The 20,514-nt window shown below is 46.8% G+C and overlaps 1 protein-coding gene across 2 annotated transcripts; it reads right to left on the reverse strand.

Annotated features, from left to right (window-relative positions):
* Positions 1 to 9,317: 9,317 nt before the first annotated feature.
* On the reverse strand, positions 9,318 to 20,071 carry LOC139678606 (UAP56-interacting factor-like). Of its 2 annotated transcripts, none has more exons than XM_071569560.1 (9): positions 19,944 to 20,071; positions 17,761 to 17,904; positions 15,081 to 15,223; positions 13,636 to 13,760; positions 12,738 to 12,819; positions 12,269 to 12,312; positions 12,112 to 12,186; positions 11,324 to 11,435; positions 9,318 to 10,576 (listed from the first exon to the last, which is right to left on the reverse strand). In XM_071569560.1, the coding sequence occupies exons 1-9, from the start codon at positions 20,023 to 20,025 to the stop codon at positions 10,481 to 10,483; spliced, it is 903 nt and encodes a 300-aa protein (XP_071425661.1). In that variant the 5' UTR covers positions 20,026 to 20,071; the 3' UTR covers positions 9,318 to 10,480. The 2 variants fall into 2 exon arrangements, with proteins under 2 accessions (XP_071425661.1, XP_071425660.1); XM_071569559.1 differs by having other exon boundaries at positions 12,738 to 12,822.
* Between the last annotated feature and the right edge of the window lie 443 nt (positions 20,072 to 20,514).

The raw sequence follows: 20,514 nt of genomic DNA on the forward strand, positions 1-20,514 counted from the left end.
ACTGACAGGCTGTTGTTTTAGTAAGACATTGTAGGTACACAAAAATCAAGAATGAGCAATTTTGATCTATACAAAACCCTGTGAGACTGGGGTAGCTATCAGCTAAGAAGCAGCAAGGAGCAGAGCTGCTGCTAGGTAGTAGGGAGGAGGTTACTCCCCAGGAATTCACAGCACTTTCTCACAGGACTCTGCAGGTGCTTGAAAACATCGAGGATGAGATAATATAAATATTGGACTTGTGAGATATGGATTATAACCAAAGTTTGTGGCCTGATGGTGTGAGGTTCAACTTAGCCAATAGTGTGTAGCTTTAACCCTATATAAACCATGTGTGGTGTATAATAAATGGGTATTCACTCGATCACAATGACTTGTGTGTGGTGTCAAGTTCCTCCGCCATATATTTATTTAATTCTTTAAGATATGGCTGAGTCAGGCTTTCTCAAAAAAGGCTTCAAGCTACATATGCCAGAAAATATTAATGCAGTGCCAATGGAATCTCCTCCTATTCAATGGGGATGGGCAGAGAAGAAAAGACCTCCATTTTCTGCCAAAAAACTGGGCTTTTAACTTTTGGACTGCAGTATTTACAAAAACATTCACATGATAATACCTGAATGCTCACCTGTCTAAATAGTTGACAAGGTTGGGATTCTTCTTGTCCCTCATGACCAGGATCTCATTCGCAACTCGTGCCTTCTGTCGGAGACTCAATTTCCTTATAGCCACCTAAAATGACATTGAAGACTATTAACTTGAGAAGTCTGTTGCATGAACCCACAACAAACATGGAGCAAATGTTTTTGGAATGACAGAGCCAGGCTGTGCCAAACTGCCTCGTGGTCAGACATCAGAGCTTAGTAACTGACTTTACAACAGCCCATTTCTCCATTCACTTGAGTGCGAGCTACAGGACACCTGGCCAGAGACATTTTGCCTTGTGATCTCTGGAAAAGCATTCTCTCAACTATCAGCCTTAAAGCTCTAACAAGACTCTCTGCACAAACATTCTTCTCAAATGGCTTTAGTTTTACCACACTATTATTATCCCCATAAGTTTTGTAAGCATAATCTGATTTTGGACTTGTGAAAATAGAGAAAAACAACTGGAAATTCTTTAGCAATTCCATGGGGTTTTGTCATTATTTCAAAAGCATCTGCTGTTGTTCTGGATTGTATAATGAAGCAAACACACACATAGATTACTAATATCATCACTGCCACAGGCTGTCACTGACAGTGGACCTAAACTCAACTGTAGGGTTTAGGAGAGAGGTTTGCTCTTGGTATATATCTTCTCATTCATCTATCTGTGAACCAGCTACACTGACTAAAACACAAAACTGCATCCCAAACAGGATCTCTCCTTCATGAGGTCTTTCATTATACTTTGAAGATGAAACCCAGGATGGTAAAAATGCTAAATAGTATTACTCTCCAAACCTGTGACTAAGATAGATTGGGCCTGAATGACAGCTACCTGGTGCATTAATATTTTTAGTTATTAAGACTGAACTAGCATGTCCTCCCTTGAAAGATACCACTGCCCTCCTTGCATTCGTTTTAGTACTTAATAAGTCTGTCCAAATTGTATTGTGCAAGCCTTGTCTGCACGTCAGAGGAACAGCCTTTGTGGGAAAGAGGTACTGGCCACTCAAAGCTCCAACCAGACACCAGAGGGGAAAGAACTTTGGAGCTGCAAAGTCTACTGGTGGTGTTGACACTGACCTGTCCTCCAGTGGCAGTGTCAAGTCCTTTATAAACAGTTCCAAAAGCCCTAGAAACAAAATAGCAGCAAAGAATAGAGAAGAGGTTTAGACCCTGGGAGTGAAATCCAGCCCAGACAGGAGATCTCTGCTGCCTGGAGTGTTTGTAAAACCTCTGGGTTCATTGATTCTTCAGTCAAGAGCACACCAGCCCCGCAACCCTCTGCCATGCAGGGTGTCAAAGAGAAAACTGAGGTCCAACAAAGAAAAAGGGCTGCAGCAAATCTCAAATATAGAGGCTAAATTATTTTAGTTCAAAATCTAAGGTGGGATGTGGGTGTCTAAAGAACTGGAAAATAATGTATTTAACTCTTTTCCATTTCCTGCCCAAAACTTGCAGGATCCATAAGGGCCTGCCATCAGGCAGGTGATGCATTTTTCCCTCCAGTGCCTGGGCACTGTGTCTATATACTGAATTTATGGGGTTTACTACCTGTGCTTTTTACTTACCTCTGATTTCAGTTTCTACAGTATGTGGGTTACAAACGTGACCACTGGTTATTTTTTTGAGCAAAATATTTGAAAGAAATGCTATTGAGAACTGTCTTCTGACAGTTACCAGGTCATTAGTTGCTCTTTTAGGCAATAAAGTTCAAGGAACAGAAGATCTTCCAGATCCTGCTCCTTGCTGCAGGCAAGACACTGCCAGCATCCAGGGCCTTTGATGATTCCTCCTGAACATAGTTATAAATTCTGATCACTACTGAGAGACAGGAGGATCTAACCACACTTTCTGAACATGTCTGGATCTTGCTTGACTTCACACAAGATTACACAAGCAAAATACCTGGCCCATGGCTTTGTAGAAGTAACTGCAATTGGTCTTACCCTTGGCCAATTTCCTCAAAATCGGTGTATTTCTGGGCAGGCTCCCCCACACTCACAGTGCTCTCTGAAGGAAACAAAGTGAAAGATGTTCAGTCCAAAACAGAGATCTTGCCTTGCGGCAGATCCAAAAAGCAACTCCCTTCTCTGGGGCTGTGAGCCCTTTGCAGTCAGTTGGGGAACAAGAATAATAAATGACTCTGTGACATTAAACTGTGGAGGGGCACTGGGCACAGCTAATGCTTAGACAGGCATACAACACATTGCTCCAGCAGACAAGAAATAGAACAGACATACTCAGTTCTACCAGGCTCCACTCCTCACTCTCGTCTGACTCCTGGGCTGAACTGCTGTCAAAATGTTCAAGCTCTGATGCCACATCACAGGGAGTTTCACTGTCATCTTCCCAACCAGAGGGAAGTTCACTGTCATCTTCCCAACCAGAGGGAAGTTCACTGTCCTCTTCCATAGCAAAGGGAGGCTCATTGTCATCTTCCCAACCAGAGGGAGGTTCACTGTCCTCTTCCCAACCAGAGGGAAGTTCACTGTCCTCTTCCAAAACAAAGGTGGGTTTGTTGGCCTCTTCCAACACAAATGCAGGTTTGTTGAACTTTTCCAAAACAAAAGGAGGTTTGTTGAACTCTTCCAAAACTGAGGCAGGTTTGCTGGCCTCTTCCAATACTAAGGTAGGTTTGTTGAACTCTTCCAAAACTGAGGCAGGTTTGCTGGCCTCTTCCAATACTAAGGTAGGTTTGTTGAACTCTTCCAAAACTAAGGTAGGCTTTCTGTCCTCTTCCAAAACTAAGGTAGGCTTGTTGTCCTCTTCCAATACGAAGGTAGGTTTGCTGTCCTCTTCCAAAACCAAGGCAGGTTTGTTGAACTCTTCCAAAACTAAGGCAGGTTTGTTGAACTCTTCCAAAACTAAGGCAGGTTTGTTGAACTCTTCCAAAACTAAGGTAGGTTTGTTGAACTCTTCCAAAACTAAGGTAGGCTTTCTGTCCTCTTCCAAAACTAAGGTAGGCTTGTTGTCCTCTTCCAATACTAAGGTAGGTTTGCTGTCCTCTTCCAAAACTAAGGCAGGTTTGTTGAACTCTTCCAAAACTAAGGTAGGTTTGTTGAACTCTTCCAAAACTAAGGTAGGCTTGCTGTCCTCTTCCAAAACCAAGGTAGGCTTGTTGTCCTCTTCCAATACTAAGGTAGGTTTGCTGTCCTCTTCCAAAACCAAGGGAGGTTCATTGTCCTCTTCCAATACTAAGGTAGGTTTGCTGTCCTCTTCCAATACTAAGGTAGACTTGTTGTCCTCTTCCAATATTAAGGTAGGTTTGCTGGCCTCTTCCAAAACCAAGGGAGGTTCATTGTCCTCTTTCAATACTAAGGTAGGTTTGCTGCCTTCTTCCAATACTAAGGTATGTTTCCTGTCCTCTTCCAATACTAAGGTAGGTTTGCTGCCCTCTTCCAATACTAAGGTATGTTTGCTGTCCTCTTCCAATATTAAGGTAGGTTTGCTGGCCTCTTCCAAAACCAAGGGAGGTTCACTGTCCTCTTTCAAAACCAAGGTAGGTTTGCTGTCCTCTTCCAATACTAAGGTAGACTTGTAGTCCTCTTCCAATACTAAAGTAGGTTTGCTGTCCTCTTCCAAAACCAAGGGAGGTTCATTGTCCTCTTCCAATACTAAGGTAGGTTTGCTGCCCTCTTCCAATACTAAGGTATGTTTCCTGTCCTCTTCCAATACTAAGGTAGGTTTGCTGCCCTCTTCCAATACTAAGGTATGTTTGCTGTCCTCTTCCAATATTAAGGTAGGTTTGCTGGCCTCTTCCAAAACCAAGGGAGGTTCATTGTCCTCTTTCAAAACCAAGGTAGGTTTGCTGTCCTCTTCCAATACTAAGGTAGACTTGTTGTCCTCTTCCAATACTAAAGTAGGTTTGCTGTCCTCTTCCAAAACTAAGGCAGGTTCATTGTCCTCTTCCAAAACCAAGGCAGGTTTTCTGTCCTCTTCCAAAGCTAAGGTAGGTGTGCTGTCCTCTTCCAAAACTAAGGCAGGTTTGCTGTCCTCTTCCAAAACTAAGGCAAGTTTGCCATCCTCTTCCAAAACTAAGGGAGGTTTTTTGTCCTCTTCCAAAACCAAGGCAAGTTTGCCATCCTCTTCCAAAACTAAGGCAGGTTCATTGTCCTCTTCCAAAACCAAGGCAGGTTTTCTGTCCTCTTCCACAGCTAAGGTAGGTGTGCTGTCTTCTTCCAAAACTAAGGCAGGTTTGCTGGCCTCTTCCAAAACTAAGGCAGGTTTTCTGTCCTCTTCCAAAACTAAGGCAAGTTTTCTGTCCTCTTCCAAAACTAAGGCAGGTTTGCTGTTCTCTTCCAAAAGAAAAGGAGATTTGCTGTCCTCTTCCAAAACAAATGGAGGTTCACATTTTTCTTTCTCCTCTTCACCCTCCTCTTCGGAAGTAGAGGGAGCCAGAGGAGCTGCTGGTGCTCTTTTTGTGCTCTGTGGACAGACAGCAATGAAAGGGACAGGAAGTTTCATTTATTATCTTATTTACCCTCAGCTACAGATCCATCTGGACAAATTAGAAATGGGATCCTGAGCTTTTAAAACTAAAACCAAGCAAATTAGACAGTGCTGCATATTGTGAATTAGATATTCCACCATGGTCTAAGCAGCAAGCAATATTCTGTTTGGAAAACCAGACTTGCAGCTGTTCAAAAGTTCTTAAACACAGTATTAGAAAACAGTCAGGATCCCTTTGCTGCTGCTGCAAAGACCTTGGCATGAACTTCCTTTCAGCCTACCAGGCTGGCACTCTACTGCAACAGGCCAAGCTCTCAGCTTGCTCCACAACTCTAAACACCAAAGGTTCCTTTCCCACTCACCAAAGGATGAGCTGCTCTGCATCCACGGGTGAAGTGACCTGCAATGGGAGAGGGAAAATTAATCAGGTGCTGTTAGAAAAAAAACTGCCTCTGGTGGAGAATCCCATGGAACAAGTCAAGCCCAATAGCAAGGATTTTTCCTTCACAACATCCCTGCAGGAGCAACAGTTCTTTCACACAAGCAAAAGAACAGGACAAAATATTAGGATGTGTCTAGTTTTTGGCTGGACCAGCAACCTGAGGAAGGTACAGGCTCTGCTGCCACAGACTCTCCTGTGGAGGGAACAGAACCCCTGCAGGTTACATCCCAAATACTGTCCACACCCATCCCCTTTTAGCTGAAGCTGTTGGTAGGATCTCTACCAAACTAATAGTACCTTAATGGCTTTTTTGTTTAAAAATCAACTCAATTCCAAAGGAAGACCATAAATAACACAGCAATTCCAAAGCCAGATATGCTGCACCCAGGGAAAACCTGTACTTACGTGCCAGGTGAGTCAAAAAATAACCAGAATAAACCACAGAGAAAACTAAGCAAACTGCAGCACAGACTTTCTCAATCATTTTTGCATTGCTGCACAAGTCTAAAGACTGTGCACCTCCAAGGAAAAAAGGGCACCCTTAAGAGGGTACAGGCTCTCTGTTGAGAATGCCTTGAGCAGGAGCATCCTTGGGAAGTGACCAAGGTCCAAGAACTGCTCTGGACAATGAGGCCTTCCCTGCACCACGACAATGTTCTTTTAGCACCACTGTGTTGACATCACAGTAGCAGCTCATGAAAAAAATCCCACCTGGAAAGTCTCCTTTGTCACAAAGGATCACGAAGAATCCTCACAGTCCACAATCAGTTGCTCAAAGGATCCAAGAGTAACTCAGAAAATGCACCAAAAAAGTACACCCCCATATCCCAGTCTGAACACTGAGAAGAAACAAGGATACGACCAAAGGAAAGGAAACGTGACCTCTGGTCACTAACGCTTCTGACTGAAAACAAGAATTCTTGTTCCATCTGGCATCTTTGTTATAGTTCTAAAAACAAGCAAGGTTCTCTACTGTAAGTACAAAGAAACCCAGAACTTGGGGAAAAAAGGCTGAGAGTGCCAGTCTTGGATGAATACTTGGACATCTTATGCAAAGGGTGTCCAAGCAATCAGAATCACAAGCGGGATCCCTTACCTCCCAACTGACAGCTGCAGGCTCTCCTTCAGCCATACATGTCTCTAACAAGATCCAGTAAAGTGCCTTCATCCACACATTCCATACCCAGCCAGAGCTCCTCACTGACAAAGTAGGTGAAAGAGGAAAACAATGGCATGGAGATGAATTTGCACAGCTGAATTACCTTATGGAAAAAACAACAGTCTGGGGGTTTGTCAGGTTTAATCTGTAATGTCATAAATGACTACATTCCTTAGAAGGGCCAGGTATAGGATGTACATATATATACATATGAACCTTACGGAGAACTGTAGTGGTTTTCTTTCTGTTGCTGACTTTACTGAAATAAAGCACACACTGACACTGTCAATGAAGTCTAAGATTCACCAGCAGAACACCATTTACCCACTAACCAAACAATTCCACAGGTCAAGTTAAAACAGAGACTTAGAGACCTTTTCTTTGCAAGTATCTTCTGAAAGACATCTAAAATTTGTATTTCTCAGGATCCATTCATAAGACAGGGCTACATTACATCAGGATTGTCATGAGATGGCACTTGCACAGACCCACTTCTATTATTTCAGGAGGCAATCTTACACCATCATAAAGCTATTTCTGTCAGAGACTGCCCTTCCACATTCTCACACCATCATTCACAATAACAATTCAATCCTGATGGCACTGACTGGTCTCTACTACACCCTCAAACAGAATGACAAGACCACTGCAGACAGCTCTTACTCAAATGTTGAGATACAAAACAAAATGAACAAAAAACTACCAAAATGCAAACAGTAAAAATTAGAAGAAAAAAATTTTTAAAAATGGATTCTTGATTCACCCACTTCACAATACAGAAAATCCTTATAATAACAGATTGCCTGTACACCTACAGTGCTATCTTAGTGCTTTAATTATTGAATATTTATCTACAGCAGTGACCGACAACATCACTAAATATATTTTGATGCTGCTACAAGGAAAACTCCAGCTTCTGTTATTTCATGGAACCTCTTTGTATTTCAAGGTACCTCAGTGGGCAGTCTCCTATTAAAACAACACAGCAGCTATTCATAACCCATGGAGAAAGAAAAGCCCCAAAACAAAACAAAAACCCCACAGCACTAATTCACCCAAGAAACATTTCAGAAAGACACCACTTCTTGTGAACAAAAGCTCCTCAGTCTCTCAGTAATATTTTCTTCTAGCATTACTCAAAATGATCCATTTTCAATAACCACCGCAGTGGCAAATAGACGCAGAAGGCTGAGAAGGGCAGAGCACGGTGCGTGGGGATGCCCGACCCACAGGGATGCCCAACCCGCGGGAATGCCCAACCCGCGGGGATGCCCAGCCCACGGGAGATGCCCAACCCGCGGGGATGCCCAACCCGACTCTCCCGCCGCCCTGCCCGCCCCGGCCCCGGCCCGCCCGCAGGGGGCGCTGCGGCACCGGGCGGGGACCGACCCGCGGGCTCCGTCCTGACCCTCCGCGTCCCTAACCCGCTGAGACGAGACACCACCGGGGATGTAACTGCGGAGATGGTCTCGGCTGGCCTGAAATAGGGTAAAAGTCACCTAGCCGAATCCTGGTCTGCACACAGCCAGCGCAGCAGCGAGCTCGGCCGACAGGCACTGCCCGGACTGCAGGACACCTGCGCGGCTCCGGGCACAGGGGATGTGTGTCCCTGGTGAGGGCTGAGGAGCAGCTGTACTGTGCCACATTAACACCCTCCCCGAGGAGCAGCCGGGCCCCGTGCAACAACTCACATATCCCCCAGGACTAATTGTCAGAGACAATTAATCTGTGGCTTTCGTGGCAGAAAGGGCCGGTTTGTATCTGTTGCGTGAACTGACGCTGCGCCCTCTCACAGTGTGTTTTTAGAACGATGGTTACGAATTTTGGCTACTTACAAATTTAGTGCAAAGCCCGTTTTATCTTCTGCTGCATGCAAAGTCACGCAGCCCTGCAGGGCAATCAAGCTAGGAAAAAAGTGTATTTTTATCATTAACCCCTCAATTTTAATTTAAGGAGTGGAGTGCTTAAAACATTGTACAGTACAGATTGATGGAACACATCTTTTCAGAAAACAGAATCAGGATGTGCTCTGAACAGCAAGAGGGTGCCAAACACTCAGTTGTTCTTTCAGGACTGAGTGGCTCCACCCCTTTACAACTTCGTTGAAAAAGTGCTCAGGTCTTCCTAACGAGTCTACCACCTTGTGTCCATATTTGTAGTCAAGAGGCAACTGCAATCAGGGACACTGGCATTTGTGACAATGTTTCTTGTTCATCTTCCGTGACACACAGATTATTTGCATGAAAGGGTGATATTTCTCTCCTCCAGAGTTCATTAACCTGGGAGTTGAGGTGCACTTGTTTTCTTTTGAACGTACTTGGAGCCAGGACCGCTCTGATAATTTTGCCAAGAGTGTTGAAGGCAAAAGAAATCACAGCAGAGATTTTACAAAATAGCCATTCAAAACCTCATACTGCCTTTGCAAGCAGCAAAGTGTCTGCATGGCCAGGCAAGTGCTCCGCTGGCTGCAGGTGGGCACTGCCAGGGACTACAGCTTCCCCCAAAGCACCAGTCCGTGAAGCCGCTGGTACTGTGCCCTGCAGTGTCACTCTGAGAGGCTGAACTTGCACCAAAAGCCTGTTGGAAGGAAGGAAAATAACTGGAGGTGACATTTGTCAAGTTAGTTTTTTATTCAGTACACTGGACTCGTACATCACTGCTTTGTCAACCAACAACATTTCACACATTCCAGTAAAACCAATGCCAAGTCCAGTCTCTTGTTAATGACGCTCAGTGTAAAATGTAAAGCAGTCTATCAAATATTTCCTTTCATAATTATAGCTTAGAGCCCAGTAACAGGTGTCCAGCATGTTCAGTGCTGCGTTCCAGCAGTGGGTGGAGAATGGATGTTACTCAGGGCTGGTGCAGGGCTTCACTGACAAATGTCTAAACCCAGCTCATTAACATCTCAGAGTTTACCAGACTGCTGCTTCTACTTTGATTATTATGCCAGTACTTTGAGCATGAGTGGAGCTGCAACTACAGTAGCCCTAAAGCAGAACAACTGCAGCACTGGAAAACCTGATTTGGGCTGGGGCAGCCTGTCTGTGCTCTGTACTGAGGACAGTCACTCCAGCAGCACACATGGCACACCTCACCCCGTCCCCACAACTGGGCCAGCAGCTGCAGTCAGAACACAGCAACCCACAGAGAAACACAAGGTGCTCAGGCCTGACTGTTGGGGCAAAGCGAGACTTTCTCAGGGTGGAGGGGTCTTACACTGAAAAACTCTGGGCAGGGATGCCTGCAAGCACAATGAATAGGGCAGTTAAGTGGATGCTGGGAATTGTAGGCAGCTGGAGCATCCCCGCTGGTGCCACTGCTGAGGCACATCCTTCAGATCCACATATGCTCCATTCCCTGTCACCCATGTGGGCGGGCACAGCATCCTCAACCCTGTCCCACCCATGGGACAACATAGGGAAGGTCACGGGTACCCCCTCTCACTTCCAAGAGTCACCTTAGTCAGCCTGGTGCCCTGGCAGGGCGACAGGGCTGGCGCCAGCCCTGTGGCTCCCCCATCAAAGCTCTCCCAGTAAATCCATCTCTGCTCATCCCTCTCCACCACCCCTCTCATGTCCCACCTGCCCTGTGCTCTGGCCCTGACTCTCAACTCTTGACCTGCCTCATCCCTGCCCTCAGTCGCTCATTCATTCTGGGAGTAAGGAAGGAGACGGCACATTGCCACATTAGCTATCCGAAAGGGAATCTAGTGACTTTTATTGAGCCCCCTGGCAGGGGCCTGGACTGCTGGGGGCAGTCCCTGTGACGAGCATGCAGTCCTAGGGCATGGTGACCGTCCGTCCAGCGCTCCTGGCTGCTGTAAAGCGCCTCTTATTCCTCAGACCAGAGAACCTCTCATCCAGCGTCAGGCTGGTCTGCAGAGGAAAGGGAGAGCGAGTCAGTCCCATGTCTGGTGGCAAAGCACAGCCCAGCTTGTAGCGGGATACTGATTAGAGCCCATCAGTCAGGATGGTGTTTCACAGCTGGTTAGTCAATTAAACCACGCAGCACACACAGACAAGGAGCTCGACAGACTGTGTGCGGCTGGAAAACCTCCAAGCAGCTCCCATCCCCAAGACACCGGGCGTCCTCGGCAAGAACAGGAGTAAGCAGATGGCATTTGAGCACAAGGCATCACGTAAAACCAAACTGTCCAGACAATAAATGCTGGCAATGAAGAAGGTGAAGCAGGATTTCTGAGCTGCCCCAGGGCTCTTTGGACCATACTTCAGTGTGAAATGTGGCACGCAGAAGGTCACCAAAGCAAAGAGCGAGCAAAGCCCAGAAGTGCCATGTGTCTCTGAGGAGTGGGGAGCACCAACAGTGAAACAGTCCCCCCTGGCTAGGATCACCCACCAGCAGGTTCGAGCAAGCACATGGACAGGCCAAGACAGGCCAACAGAATGGGATAAATCAGGCTGAGTCTGTAGTTGCTGAACAGTCTTCTCAAGTGCCTTCAGTTTTGTGAGCAACCTGGACAGCAGGGCTACAGGACTTTCCTCCCGGGCTATGTTAGATAAACCCAGCTGGCAGCCCCAGAAACCCGAGTGTGGTGTTAACAGCTTAGTGGCAGGGCTGCTGCAGGGTGCCAGGTGCCGCCTGTCCCGTCGACAATCCTCTACCTGGTTGGCCATCGCACGGAAGTTGAATCTCAGCATCACCCCCTTGGGCTGGGGCTTGGTCACCCGTGCTGGGGGTCTTTGGCTTCGCAGGAATGGGCGCTTGGATCCAGGCCTGGGGAAAGCACAGATCCACAGTCACTCCAGATGCTAAGGCAGCTCACTCCCTATCCTCTGCAAACCAGCATGGAGTGAAGGAGACACTCTCATCTTCCCTACATCCCATGGCATATCTGACCCCTGGCAGAATCAAAAGGCTGCCAGGAGAGCTGCCATGCAGGCAGAGTTCCAGCACTGGGCACTGTGTCCCACCCAGGCTATCGTGGGGTGCTCTCTGCACCCAGGACATGCACACTGCACTCACCCACCCTCCCCTCTGCCCCAGCCGGGTCCTGCAGCTGCAGCAGCTCAGCCCTGAAGCTGTTCCCTTCCATCTTCTGTGCTCCTCTTACACAGAGAGCACACGGTGTCCCTTTGGGGCACACAGCATTTCCCTGACACCCCATAATGAGCACAGCACCTCCCATGCACTTCAGTGCTTCCACTTCTCCTCACTCTGCATAACAAAGAACAGCAGAGGTAATTACATATTACCGTGTAATTACAGGTAAATACAGATTTCTATCTCCTTCAGATATGCCGGGAAGGGAACCAGCCATCATTTGCTAACCATTTAGGGTCTGAACCATTCATTGCACACTCATTATAGAAGTGAAGCTGCAATAACGCTAAAGGGATTTGCAATGGCTTTAGTAGGGCTCCCACCCTAACAAATCACCTCATTTACTTACGAGCTGCTCTGGCCCGCCTGGGGATTAACCACAGAAACTGTCAGAATTGCTCCCGGGCTGGGCTTCACTTGCCACCTGCCGAGACAGGGAGATTTATCCAGCTTCAAGCATGAAAAGAGCATGTCGTGTTTGCATTGTGCCTTTGTTCACCAATTACCTTCTCATCCTTGGCGGTTTCCCTTCTCCAGGAAGATCCACCTGCTGAGAAATACATTTTTTACAAAAATTGCTTAAAGAATTAGCTCTCAGAAACAATGATTTCTTTTTCAGGATTTCATTTGGTGTATCTGAAGAGCTCCTTCCTTGCAAGTTGTCAAGAAACTTGCTAATTTGCGGGTTCTTGCTGGTACAGTGATCTGTATGGGGTAGCTTTATTTTGCCCTGTTTGTGCTGCTCTGTAAGCCTCAAGGTTTATTTTTACCACCCTCCTAAGATTTACTTTGTAGCTGCCAGATTACTAATCTGCATTAAAAATCGCCTGTCCCACAAGCACTTTCCCAGCAATATATGCGTTAAGTCACCCATCTCTTTCTCCTGTTACTTCTAGAAGCAAAGATACAACTGGGCTGGTAAAACTGAAGGCTTATCACTCCCAGGAGGCTGCAGAAGAATGTCTGGATACTGACCCCTCTCTGGAAGCGGGCTTTGGAAAACCACTGCTGCGCTCGCTTCTGCTGGAACGCTGGTCCCCTGTTTAGCCGGAAAGGCCTGCTGGTAAAGGAGAGAGAAAAGGACAGAGGTGAAGATAATGCCAGGTATCTCCCAAAGTTTAAGGCCGAAATATCTAACCCAAGCTGGTCCTAAAAAGCAGCATAAGAAGCAAATGAGACTGTGTGTTACCCAGTTAAGCCCAACAGGTTTTTCTGCCAGTGAAGGAATTCAGAGGAACTCAATTTTCTGCTCAAATGAGACAACAGCTTGTGTGTTCTGAACTCTGCTCATTGAAAACAAAATAAAAACTCATGGAAGAAAATAGTACAAAAATATTATATCGGAAGGGACTTTTGCATGTCTTTCAGGCCTTACTCTGCTCAGAGCAGAGAAAGACAGGGTTGCAAGGAGCTTCCTTTCCAGCTCAGAGAAGACAAGGATTCTGATTAAGACAGGCACCAAGACAGTGCTCAGCCTGCCTTCCTCACAGCTCCTGGGGCACAGAGCCTGCTCCTGCAGCCCCTCACTGGGACAGACTTCCTCTCTCTGCCTATGCCTTATGATTGGAATCTGTATTTCCTACCTCTATGAAAATAAATGCTATTTCACCCCTCAAAACTGTTCCCGAAGGCAACAGAGGAAAAGTTCAATAAAAATACTTCCTGAAATAAAATGACAGATCTAATATCTGCATTATTATCTTTTTCATGGGTTTCTTTCCAAGTGCTTTCCAGGGGTACTTTTCTCATGCGGCACAAGCACAAGGCTGTAGCCACTCCCAGCTGGCACATAACAAGAGCAGAACACCATGAGCTGCACAGGGAATTGCTGAAAAGTGAAAAAAAAAACCCCCAGCATTACCAAAGATATTACCTTTTCCCTGGGGTGTGGCTGCTGGCAGCATGTGCTCTGAATCTCTTGGGGCCTGTAGATGCCTGTGGCTGTTCCTTCTGCTGCTCACCGCTGAGTTTGGCAAAAGCATTGCTGTTCTTGTTGCTCTGAAAGAAGGGTGACAGCTCAGCAGGTGCCACAAGCGCCACAGTCTCGGTTCACAAACCCATAGCGAGGGCAAGGGACAGCACCCAACTGTCCTCACCCCACTGACGGCTGCTGCCTGACTCAGCATACACTGCTGTTAACAGCCACTCAGTGTATGTGCCTTGGTTCCTGGGCATGAAACTGCAAGTGCCAAGAAGAATGTTTTGTTCTAACACTGCAGAAATTGAAAAAAAATACATCAGACTGTGGAGAGCCAATCTTGCAGATGCTGAGCATTATAGCCTTGCTCAGGCTTCCTTTTGGTCACCAGCTCTTTCTTGTTTGGACACGTGCACTGCCCAGACCAAGCCTTGAAGCTGAAACACATCAGAAAACCCCTCAGCAGTGTCTGCCCCACTGCAGTTTTTACACAAACTGCCCCAGCCTCCAGCCCATTTATTTCTCTGGGACAAACACCATCACTCTTACTACCCACTGAAGTGTGTTTCCATGTTCTTCCCCCTTGGTTTATTTCTGTAGAGTGGAAGATACTGTAGAATTTTGCCTCCTAGCAACTGCTTATTACTTTCTGTAAATACCCAGCCATACTCAATATCTGAGTCATCCTGGTTCTTTATTTTCAGGAATAACCATACTCCATTCACATGCCTGCTTAGATTAGGGCTCTCTTATTTATACCCCTAGGACACAATCACTAAATGTGCAATCATGTTCAGCACTTGGGACTTTTTAAAAAGCTTACTGAGCATCCATGACCTCCTAATTGAGTGGATTTCCATCAGTGCAGAAAAAAACAATTGCCTCTCACAGGGGCCTATCTGTCAGGGGAATCATTGTCTCTGGTGGGGACTGCCCACTTGCTAGTGGAAAGTATGTCTCTGAACCAAAGTCACCAACAGTCTTTCCTTTGACTTCATAGGAACTTGGAAAATGCTCTGGGTGGAGAACAAATAACAGATCTTAATATAACTCCTCTAAACAATAAAAGTAAAATGAGATCCCGTAGAATTCTCTGCCACGGAAATATTTTTAAATCTTTTAAGAAAAAAATTTAAAGAATCTTTGTTTTGCAAAACCCAGGGGAACTGATCGGTAAAATTATGCTAAGTCAGAAGCTTACAAAACCAACTGGAAGATTGCTATTCCATATGCATGCCTGTCTGTACTCATCTCTGCATACAAATGCTGTGCACAGGCATATGAAAGACGGTGCCTGTGTCTTTTTATGTAGATTGTTCTTTGGGGTGATGCAGGATCATAAAATCAAGCAGATTTCTACATGACATTTGGGAAAAGCTGTACCTTCCTTATTCCCCTACCTCCTGAGCTGATGCCGGGCGATTTAAAGGGCTCACTCCACCGAAACCAGCAGCTGCTTTTCTCTTGCGACCAGGTAAAGCATTCCGGAATTGCCTCCGATTGTACTGTTGCTGCCCAAACCCTCTTCTAAAACGGTTAGGTCCTACAAAAAAAAAAACAAAACAAAACAACTTATTTTAGTGTCTTTCAAAATTTGATTTATGATAAATTGCGCAAATGGATTACAAGCTTAACTTAATATGATACAGGAGTATCTATAAAAATAGTGGTGCAAGAATCACATTAACTCATTCCAAAAAAATACAAAAAAATTCATCTTTCTAATGTCTCACTAACATTCTTATTCTATGTAGGACTGACATACACATTATTTGATGTAGAAGAATACAGAAGAGAAAAGCTTTCCACAATTTTGGTTCTTCATAAAGGCAGGAACACCCACATCAGCAGACCTGTCAATCTGTTGTCACAGCTCTCATATGAATTAACTATGAGTTTTAGAACTCAGGTTCTAAAACAAAAGGGCACCAGAGAATGTCCACGCACTCTATAGCCAAAGGTGCTCGTTGGGAACACACACAAAAATGCAATGTGATTGACAAGCTCTACAGGGCCTGTAGTTACTTCCCTTGCAGATAATGCCCTCTCACTGAAGAACTGTAGGTATGTAAATGTTCCTCTCTTGACAAACACTGAATTTTGGCAAACTGGTTCTGTCTGACCAGATGTGGACTTGCTGTGTTTAATAGTCCTTTGACTTCTTCCCTCCCGGTTCTGTCCCCCCAGTTTGTTTTTGCCCTGTCTTGTTCTCATCAACCACCTCCCTGGGCTTGTCCCTCTCTCTTGCCTATTTGCCAGACTGTTCTCCTGCAGGCCACCAAGCCTTGAAATACAGCTCTCTGCACGCCAGAGAGGGCATATCCTCTGCAGCAAAAGAGTGAGCTCAGCTGCCTTTCCTGGGTATTCCATCAGGGCAGTGGGAGGGACTGCTGCAGAAGGCAGCCCTGACTAGAAAATCCTGCTCCTGTCAGTCTGTTCCTATTAGAGAGCCTCTGCTCAGCAGTGCACTCAAGCACACCTCAGCCAACACAAATAACTCATGACAGAGCCATCAGCCTCTGAGGGGATCCCCGTGTACACCAGCTGGGGACCAGGGCCTCAGTCTGCCATGTGTGTCCTTAAGTGTGACACAAGCGAGGCTCCATCTCTGCAAAATGTCTGGCAGATATTTTATAATGAAAGAACATTTGAATAAAACCCCACAGCATCAGCATCTGAGGAAGAACCCACACACACATCCACAATGATTGTGCGCACACTCAGAGCCTGGTGCTGAGCTCACCTGGGTTGGGCAAGAGGCATCTCTACTTAGTAAGTCCAGTTTGGGAAAAAGTCCCTATGTCTGGCTGACTCTTTTTGCAAGGTGATTTGAATTTCAAATTTCCTGTCATTAAAAACCATCTTTCCCCCACTGGGGAGATGGTTTAATCCATATTCCAGGAGGTATAAAAGCACTTTGCTTGCAGGTTTAATAAGCATAATACTCTTCACCCTCCTCTGTCATGACGGTGATGGGCTCCTCTGATCATTTTCATAATAATTATCCCATCTCAGCCCAGGAGCGACTGTATTTCAGCAAGGACCAAAGTGAACTGAGCCCCTGAAAAATTATGGGCTAAATTCCCAGTCGTGCTGAGTTTCCCCAAATTGCTACTGACAGGCAGCACCACACACCACGGTGGGTCTCTGTGCGTAGTGGGGCTGAATTCAGACTCAGTGAAAACCTATGAAACTCTAAGTCTAGCAGAAATAATTCTATAAATGAACAGAAGTTCTTCCACCTAAGGAATAAGGAGAAAAAATAGTTTCATTTATTTGACTCTGGATGCAGGAGTCACTTGAGTGTGGAAGAATATCAAAGCCTGTGTTTTGAGAGAAAAATCAGTTTGCAAAGGGCAATTATCATCATTCTGTTTTGTTCAATCCTCAGTAAGGCAATATGTGGTGGGGACCAAGAACATGAGGGTGAAAGGAAGATCAGAGAGAAGCAGGACAGCTCCCAGCAATCCCACTGTCCTGATGTGCCATTGGCACTCCAATATAGGACTGCAAAGACCTTGCTGCAAAATGTCACTAAAATCATCAAGGAAGGGATTAAGCAGTAATTAAAAAATTGGTTAAGAGATGACATTTTATGCAGTAGATCACTTTGGTTTTGTAGGTAAAAACTTGGGGAACAAAACAAAGTGTGTGACGACTCATTATTATAAAAAAACTCACCATAAAAATAGCATGCTTGGCAAAAGTGACAATTTAGCTCCAATAACTGAGCTATCAAATACAGTTACTGAAGGGGTAATTTGGGTAATTTAAGTCTGCTCTGGGAAAATGAGGATTAGGAAGAGGCATAATTAAAATATGCAAAGCCAGTAGGAATAGAGAATAGATATTGTCACTTTAAATTAGTAATTCACAAGAGAGTGGAAGGAAGAGAAACGGATGAATTATGTTCTGAAAGGGGCCTGATATTCCATTGTTGCAGAGAGAAAAGCTAATCAAGAGCCCAAGTACATCTTATACATGCACAAAAATCAGATAGAAGGATTTAAGAGCTGTATTTTGTTACAAAAATCTATTTTTTCAGCCTGCACGGCTCCACCTTCTTGAGTGCCCACCTACCTTGCAAGTTCCTCTGTTTCCAGGCGCGGTAACGGGGCCGCCCGTACCCGTAGGCTGAGCTCCTGTCCTTCACCTGCTGGCTGCTGCCATCACCTGCAGTGCTGGAATCTGTCTGCTCTTTCCTGTGGCGCTTGATGATGTCATCTAGAAAGAAATGACAGAGGAGAATTGCACAGAACCTGCACTTTCTACCAACAGGGATTCCCTCTTTTGGTGCTTGCAATTGTCCACAGTAAAAACAGAGCTTGCTGTTCTGTGAGCTGTGCTAGCTGGACAATAAAAGATTAAGCTTAGCTTAGAAAGTATAGGATCAGTTTACTCAGCCTCTGTGGGCTGGAGATTAGAGTGCAGCAAATGATTTAAAAATGTGCTACCATCCAGCACATCCCCAACCACGGGCAGGACAGAGGTCTCAATCAGCTGGTCTAAAATCAAGACCTTCTTAATTCAAGGTGTTCTGATGCAAAGGAAAGGCAAAAGCAAAAAGATATCTGTTCATTAATTCCTGCTTTCCAACAATTTCTTCTTTTACCCTAAAACCTTGCAGAAAATATTTAGCAAGTAATAAAGTTACATCTGTGAAACTCCAAGCAGAGTGTTTTAACAAACTAGAAAGGAACAAAGTGTCCAAAACCAGGCTGAGGAAGTGGCTACTCCAGCTCCTTAATGTACCCCTGGAGTGGAAGGACAGAAGTGCCATTAGCTTTCAAGGGGTGCTTACCATGAGCCATGATACCTCCAGCACTTGTCTCTTGTCATTTTCTATCAAGAAACTTCTGTGTCCAAATAAATACAAAGCCCAAGCAAAAGAAATGAGAGAAGATGTAAGAATAGGCTGTGTGACTGCTTTTGTGATTTCTCTCTCAGGTCTGTCAGGAAAAGAGCAGGCTGGGAGAGCCCAGGCCATGCTTTTGAGATGAACACATTAATGTTCTCAGCTAAGTGTGCCCTTGGGACATGTGTGATTTGGGGCACAGGCTGCTTCAAAGCACATCAACAGCGTCCCTGCAGGCTCTGCAGGGAGGTGATCGCAGGCCAAGGATGGGCTGTCCACAGCATGAGGAAGAGCTCACTGGAAGTTCTTGATCTATCACCTTCAGTGGCTTTATTTTTGTTTTGGTATGAGTTGTCACCCTGCCTTTTGTGCCCATAAATACGATGGGGTTAACAGAGTGATGTAATGGAGTATTACTGAAGGCTGGAAGGGATCCTGAGAGGTCATGTATGGTACACCTGTGCCATCAAGGCACAATTAGATCAAGCAGCTTTAGAGCAACTCCTGCAATTTTGGGGACTGCTAACTCAAGTAAACCCCAAAGTTTCTGAAAGCACAGAAAAAGCACCTGGCAGAAAAAGTTCTTCACCAGGACTCTTGTCTTCCAATTCTCTCTTCCACCCTCAGTAAACTGTATTCTGGATTGGTATATGGATTTGGACTGCAGAAGGTCTGACCAAAGGAAGCACTAAGGGAGAGCAAAAGCAAAGGGACCATCACACATTAACAAAAAGGGTGTGCAACACCACGAGAGAAAAATAACACAAAAATGAGGGACCCACTGTTGCTAGAACTCTTCACAGAACCATTAAAATACGAGTGCATCAGCCTAAGGATCAGTTTGAGTTTGCAGTGAAAAATGTTCTGCTGTTCCTGACAAATGGCTCACTGCTGGGAAGAAATGACACAAGGTTTCAGTTAGGAAGCTGACCCAATACTAAAAGGTGCTGTGGACTTTCCTCCCACAGCAGGGATGCCACCACGATAATCCACCGAGCTCTCTCTTCAATGCGCCAGAATCCAGGCCTCGGCAGTTCTTGACAGGGCGGTTGTTTATGCACAGTTCACATTCCCGGTGCCAAAGGAATGGCGAGCATCGGAGCAGGCAGCTATAAATAGCCGCACCCCGAGGACATGGCTCCGCTCCTCATGTCACCGGGGCCGCCCTCCCCTCCCAGGTCCGGACTGCTGCCTGGAAAGGGCCCGGCGCCGGGATCCCGCACACACCTTCCCTGTCCCGCCCGGTGCCATTCGGACAGCGGTTTGTGGGGAGAGGCCACCGGCCCGGCCCGGGCCGCCCCACCGCACAACCCCAACTGTCCGGGACCCGCCGCCGCCGCCGCACGGTGCCCCGGAGCCGCCGGCAGCCTCCCCCCGAGCGCCCCAAGCCTGGTCCTGCCGCACGTACCCAGTGACATGTCGATTTCCTCGGCTCCCGGCTGCGGGCCCAGAGCGGGGCCGGGCACGGGCTGCGGGCCCGGCGCCTCCATGGGCTCGGAGCGCTGCGCGCCGCGCACTGCGCATGCGCGGAATGCACGGGCCCCGTACTGGCCCCTGAACGGCCCCGCAACGGCCCCGCCCCGGGGCTGCTCCCGTGCCTGTCCCGCGTCCCTCCGGTCCCTGTCCCGGGGCTGCTCCCGTGCCCGTCCCGCGTCCCTCCGGTCCCTGTCCCGGGGCTGCTCCCGTGCCTGTCCCGCGTCCCTCCGGTCCCTGTCCCGGGGCTGCTCCCGTGCCCGTCTCGCGTCCCTCCGGTCCCTGTCCCGGGGCTGCTCCCGTGCCCGTCCCGCATCCGCCCCGTCCCTAACCCGGGGCTGCTCTGGTCCTTATCCCGCGTCCCTCCGGTCCCTGTCCCGGGGCTGCTCCCGTGCCTGTCCCGCGTCCCTCTGGTCCCTGTCCCAGGGCTGTTCCCGTGCCCGTCCCACGTCCCTCCGGTCCCTGTCCCGGGGCTGTTCCCTTGCCCGTTCCGCGTCCCCCTGTCC

The sequence above is a fragment of the Pithys albifrons genome, chromosome 14 (genome assembly GCF_047495875.1).
Source record: "Pithys albifrons albifrons isolate INPA30051 chromosome 14, PitAlb_v1, whole genome shotgun sequence".
NCBI lineage: Eukaryota > Metazoa > Chordata > Aves > Passeriformes > Thamnophilidae > Pithys > Pithys albifrons.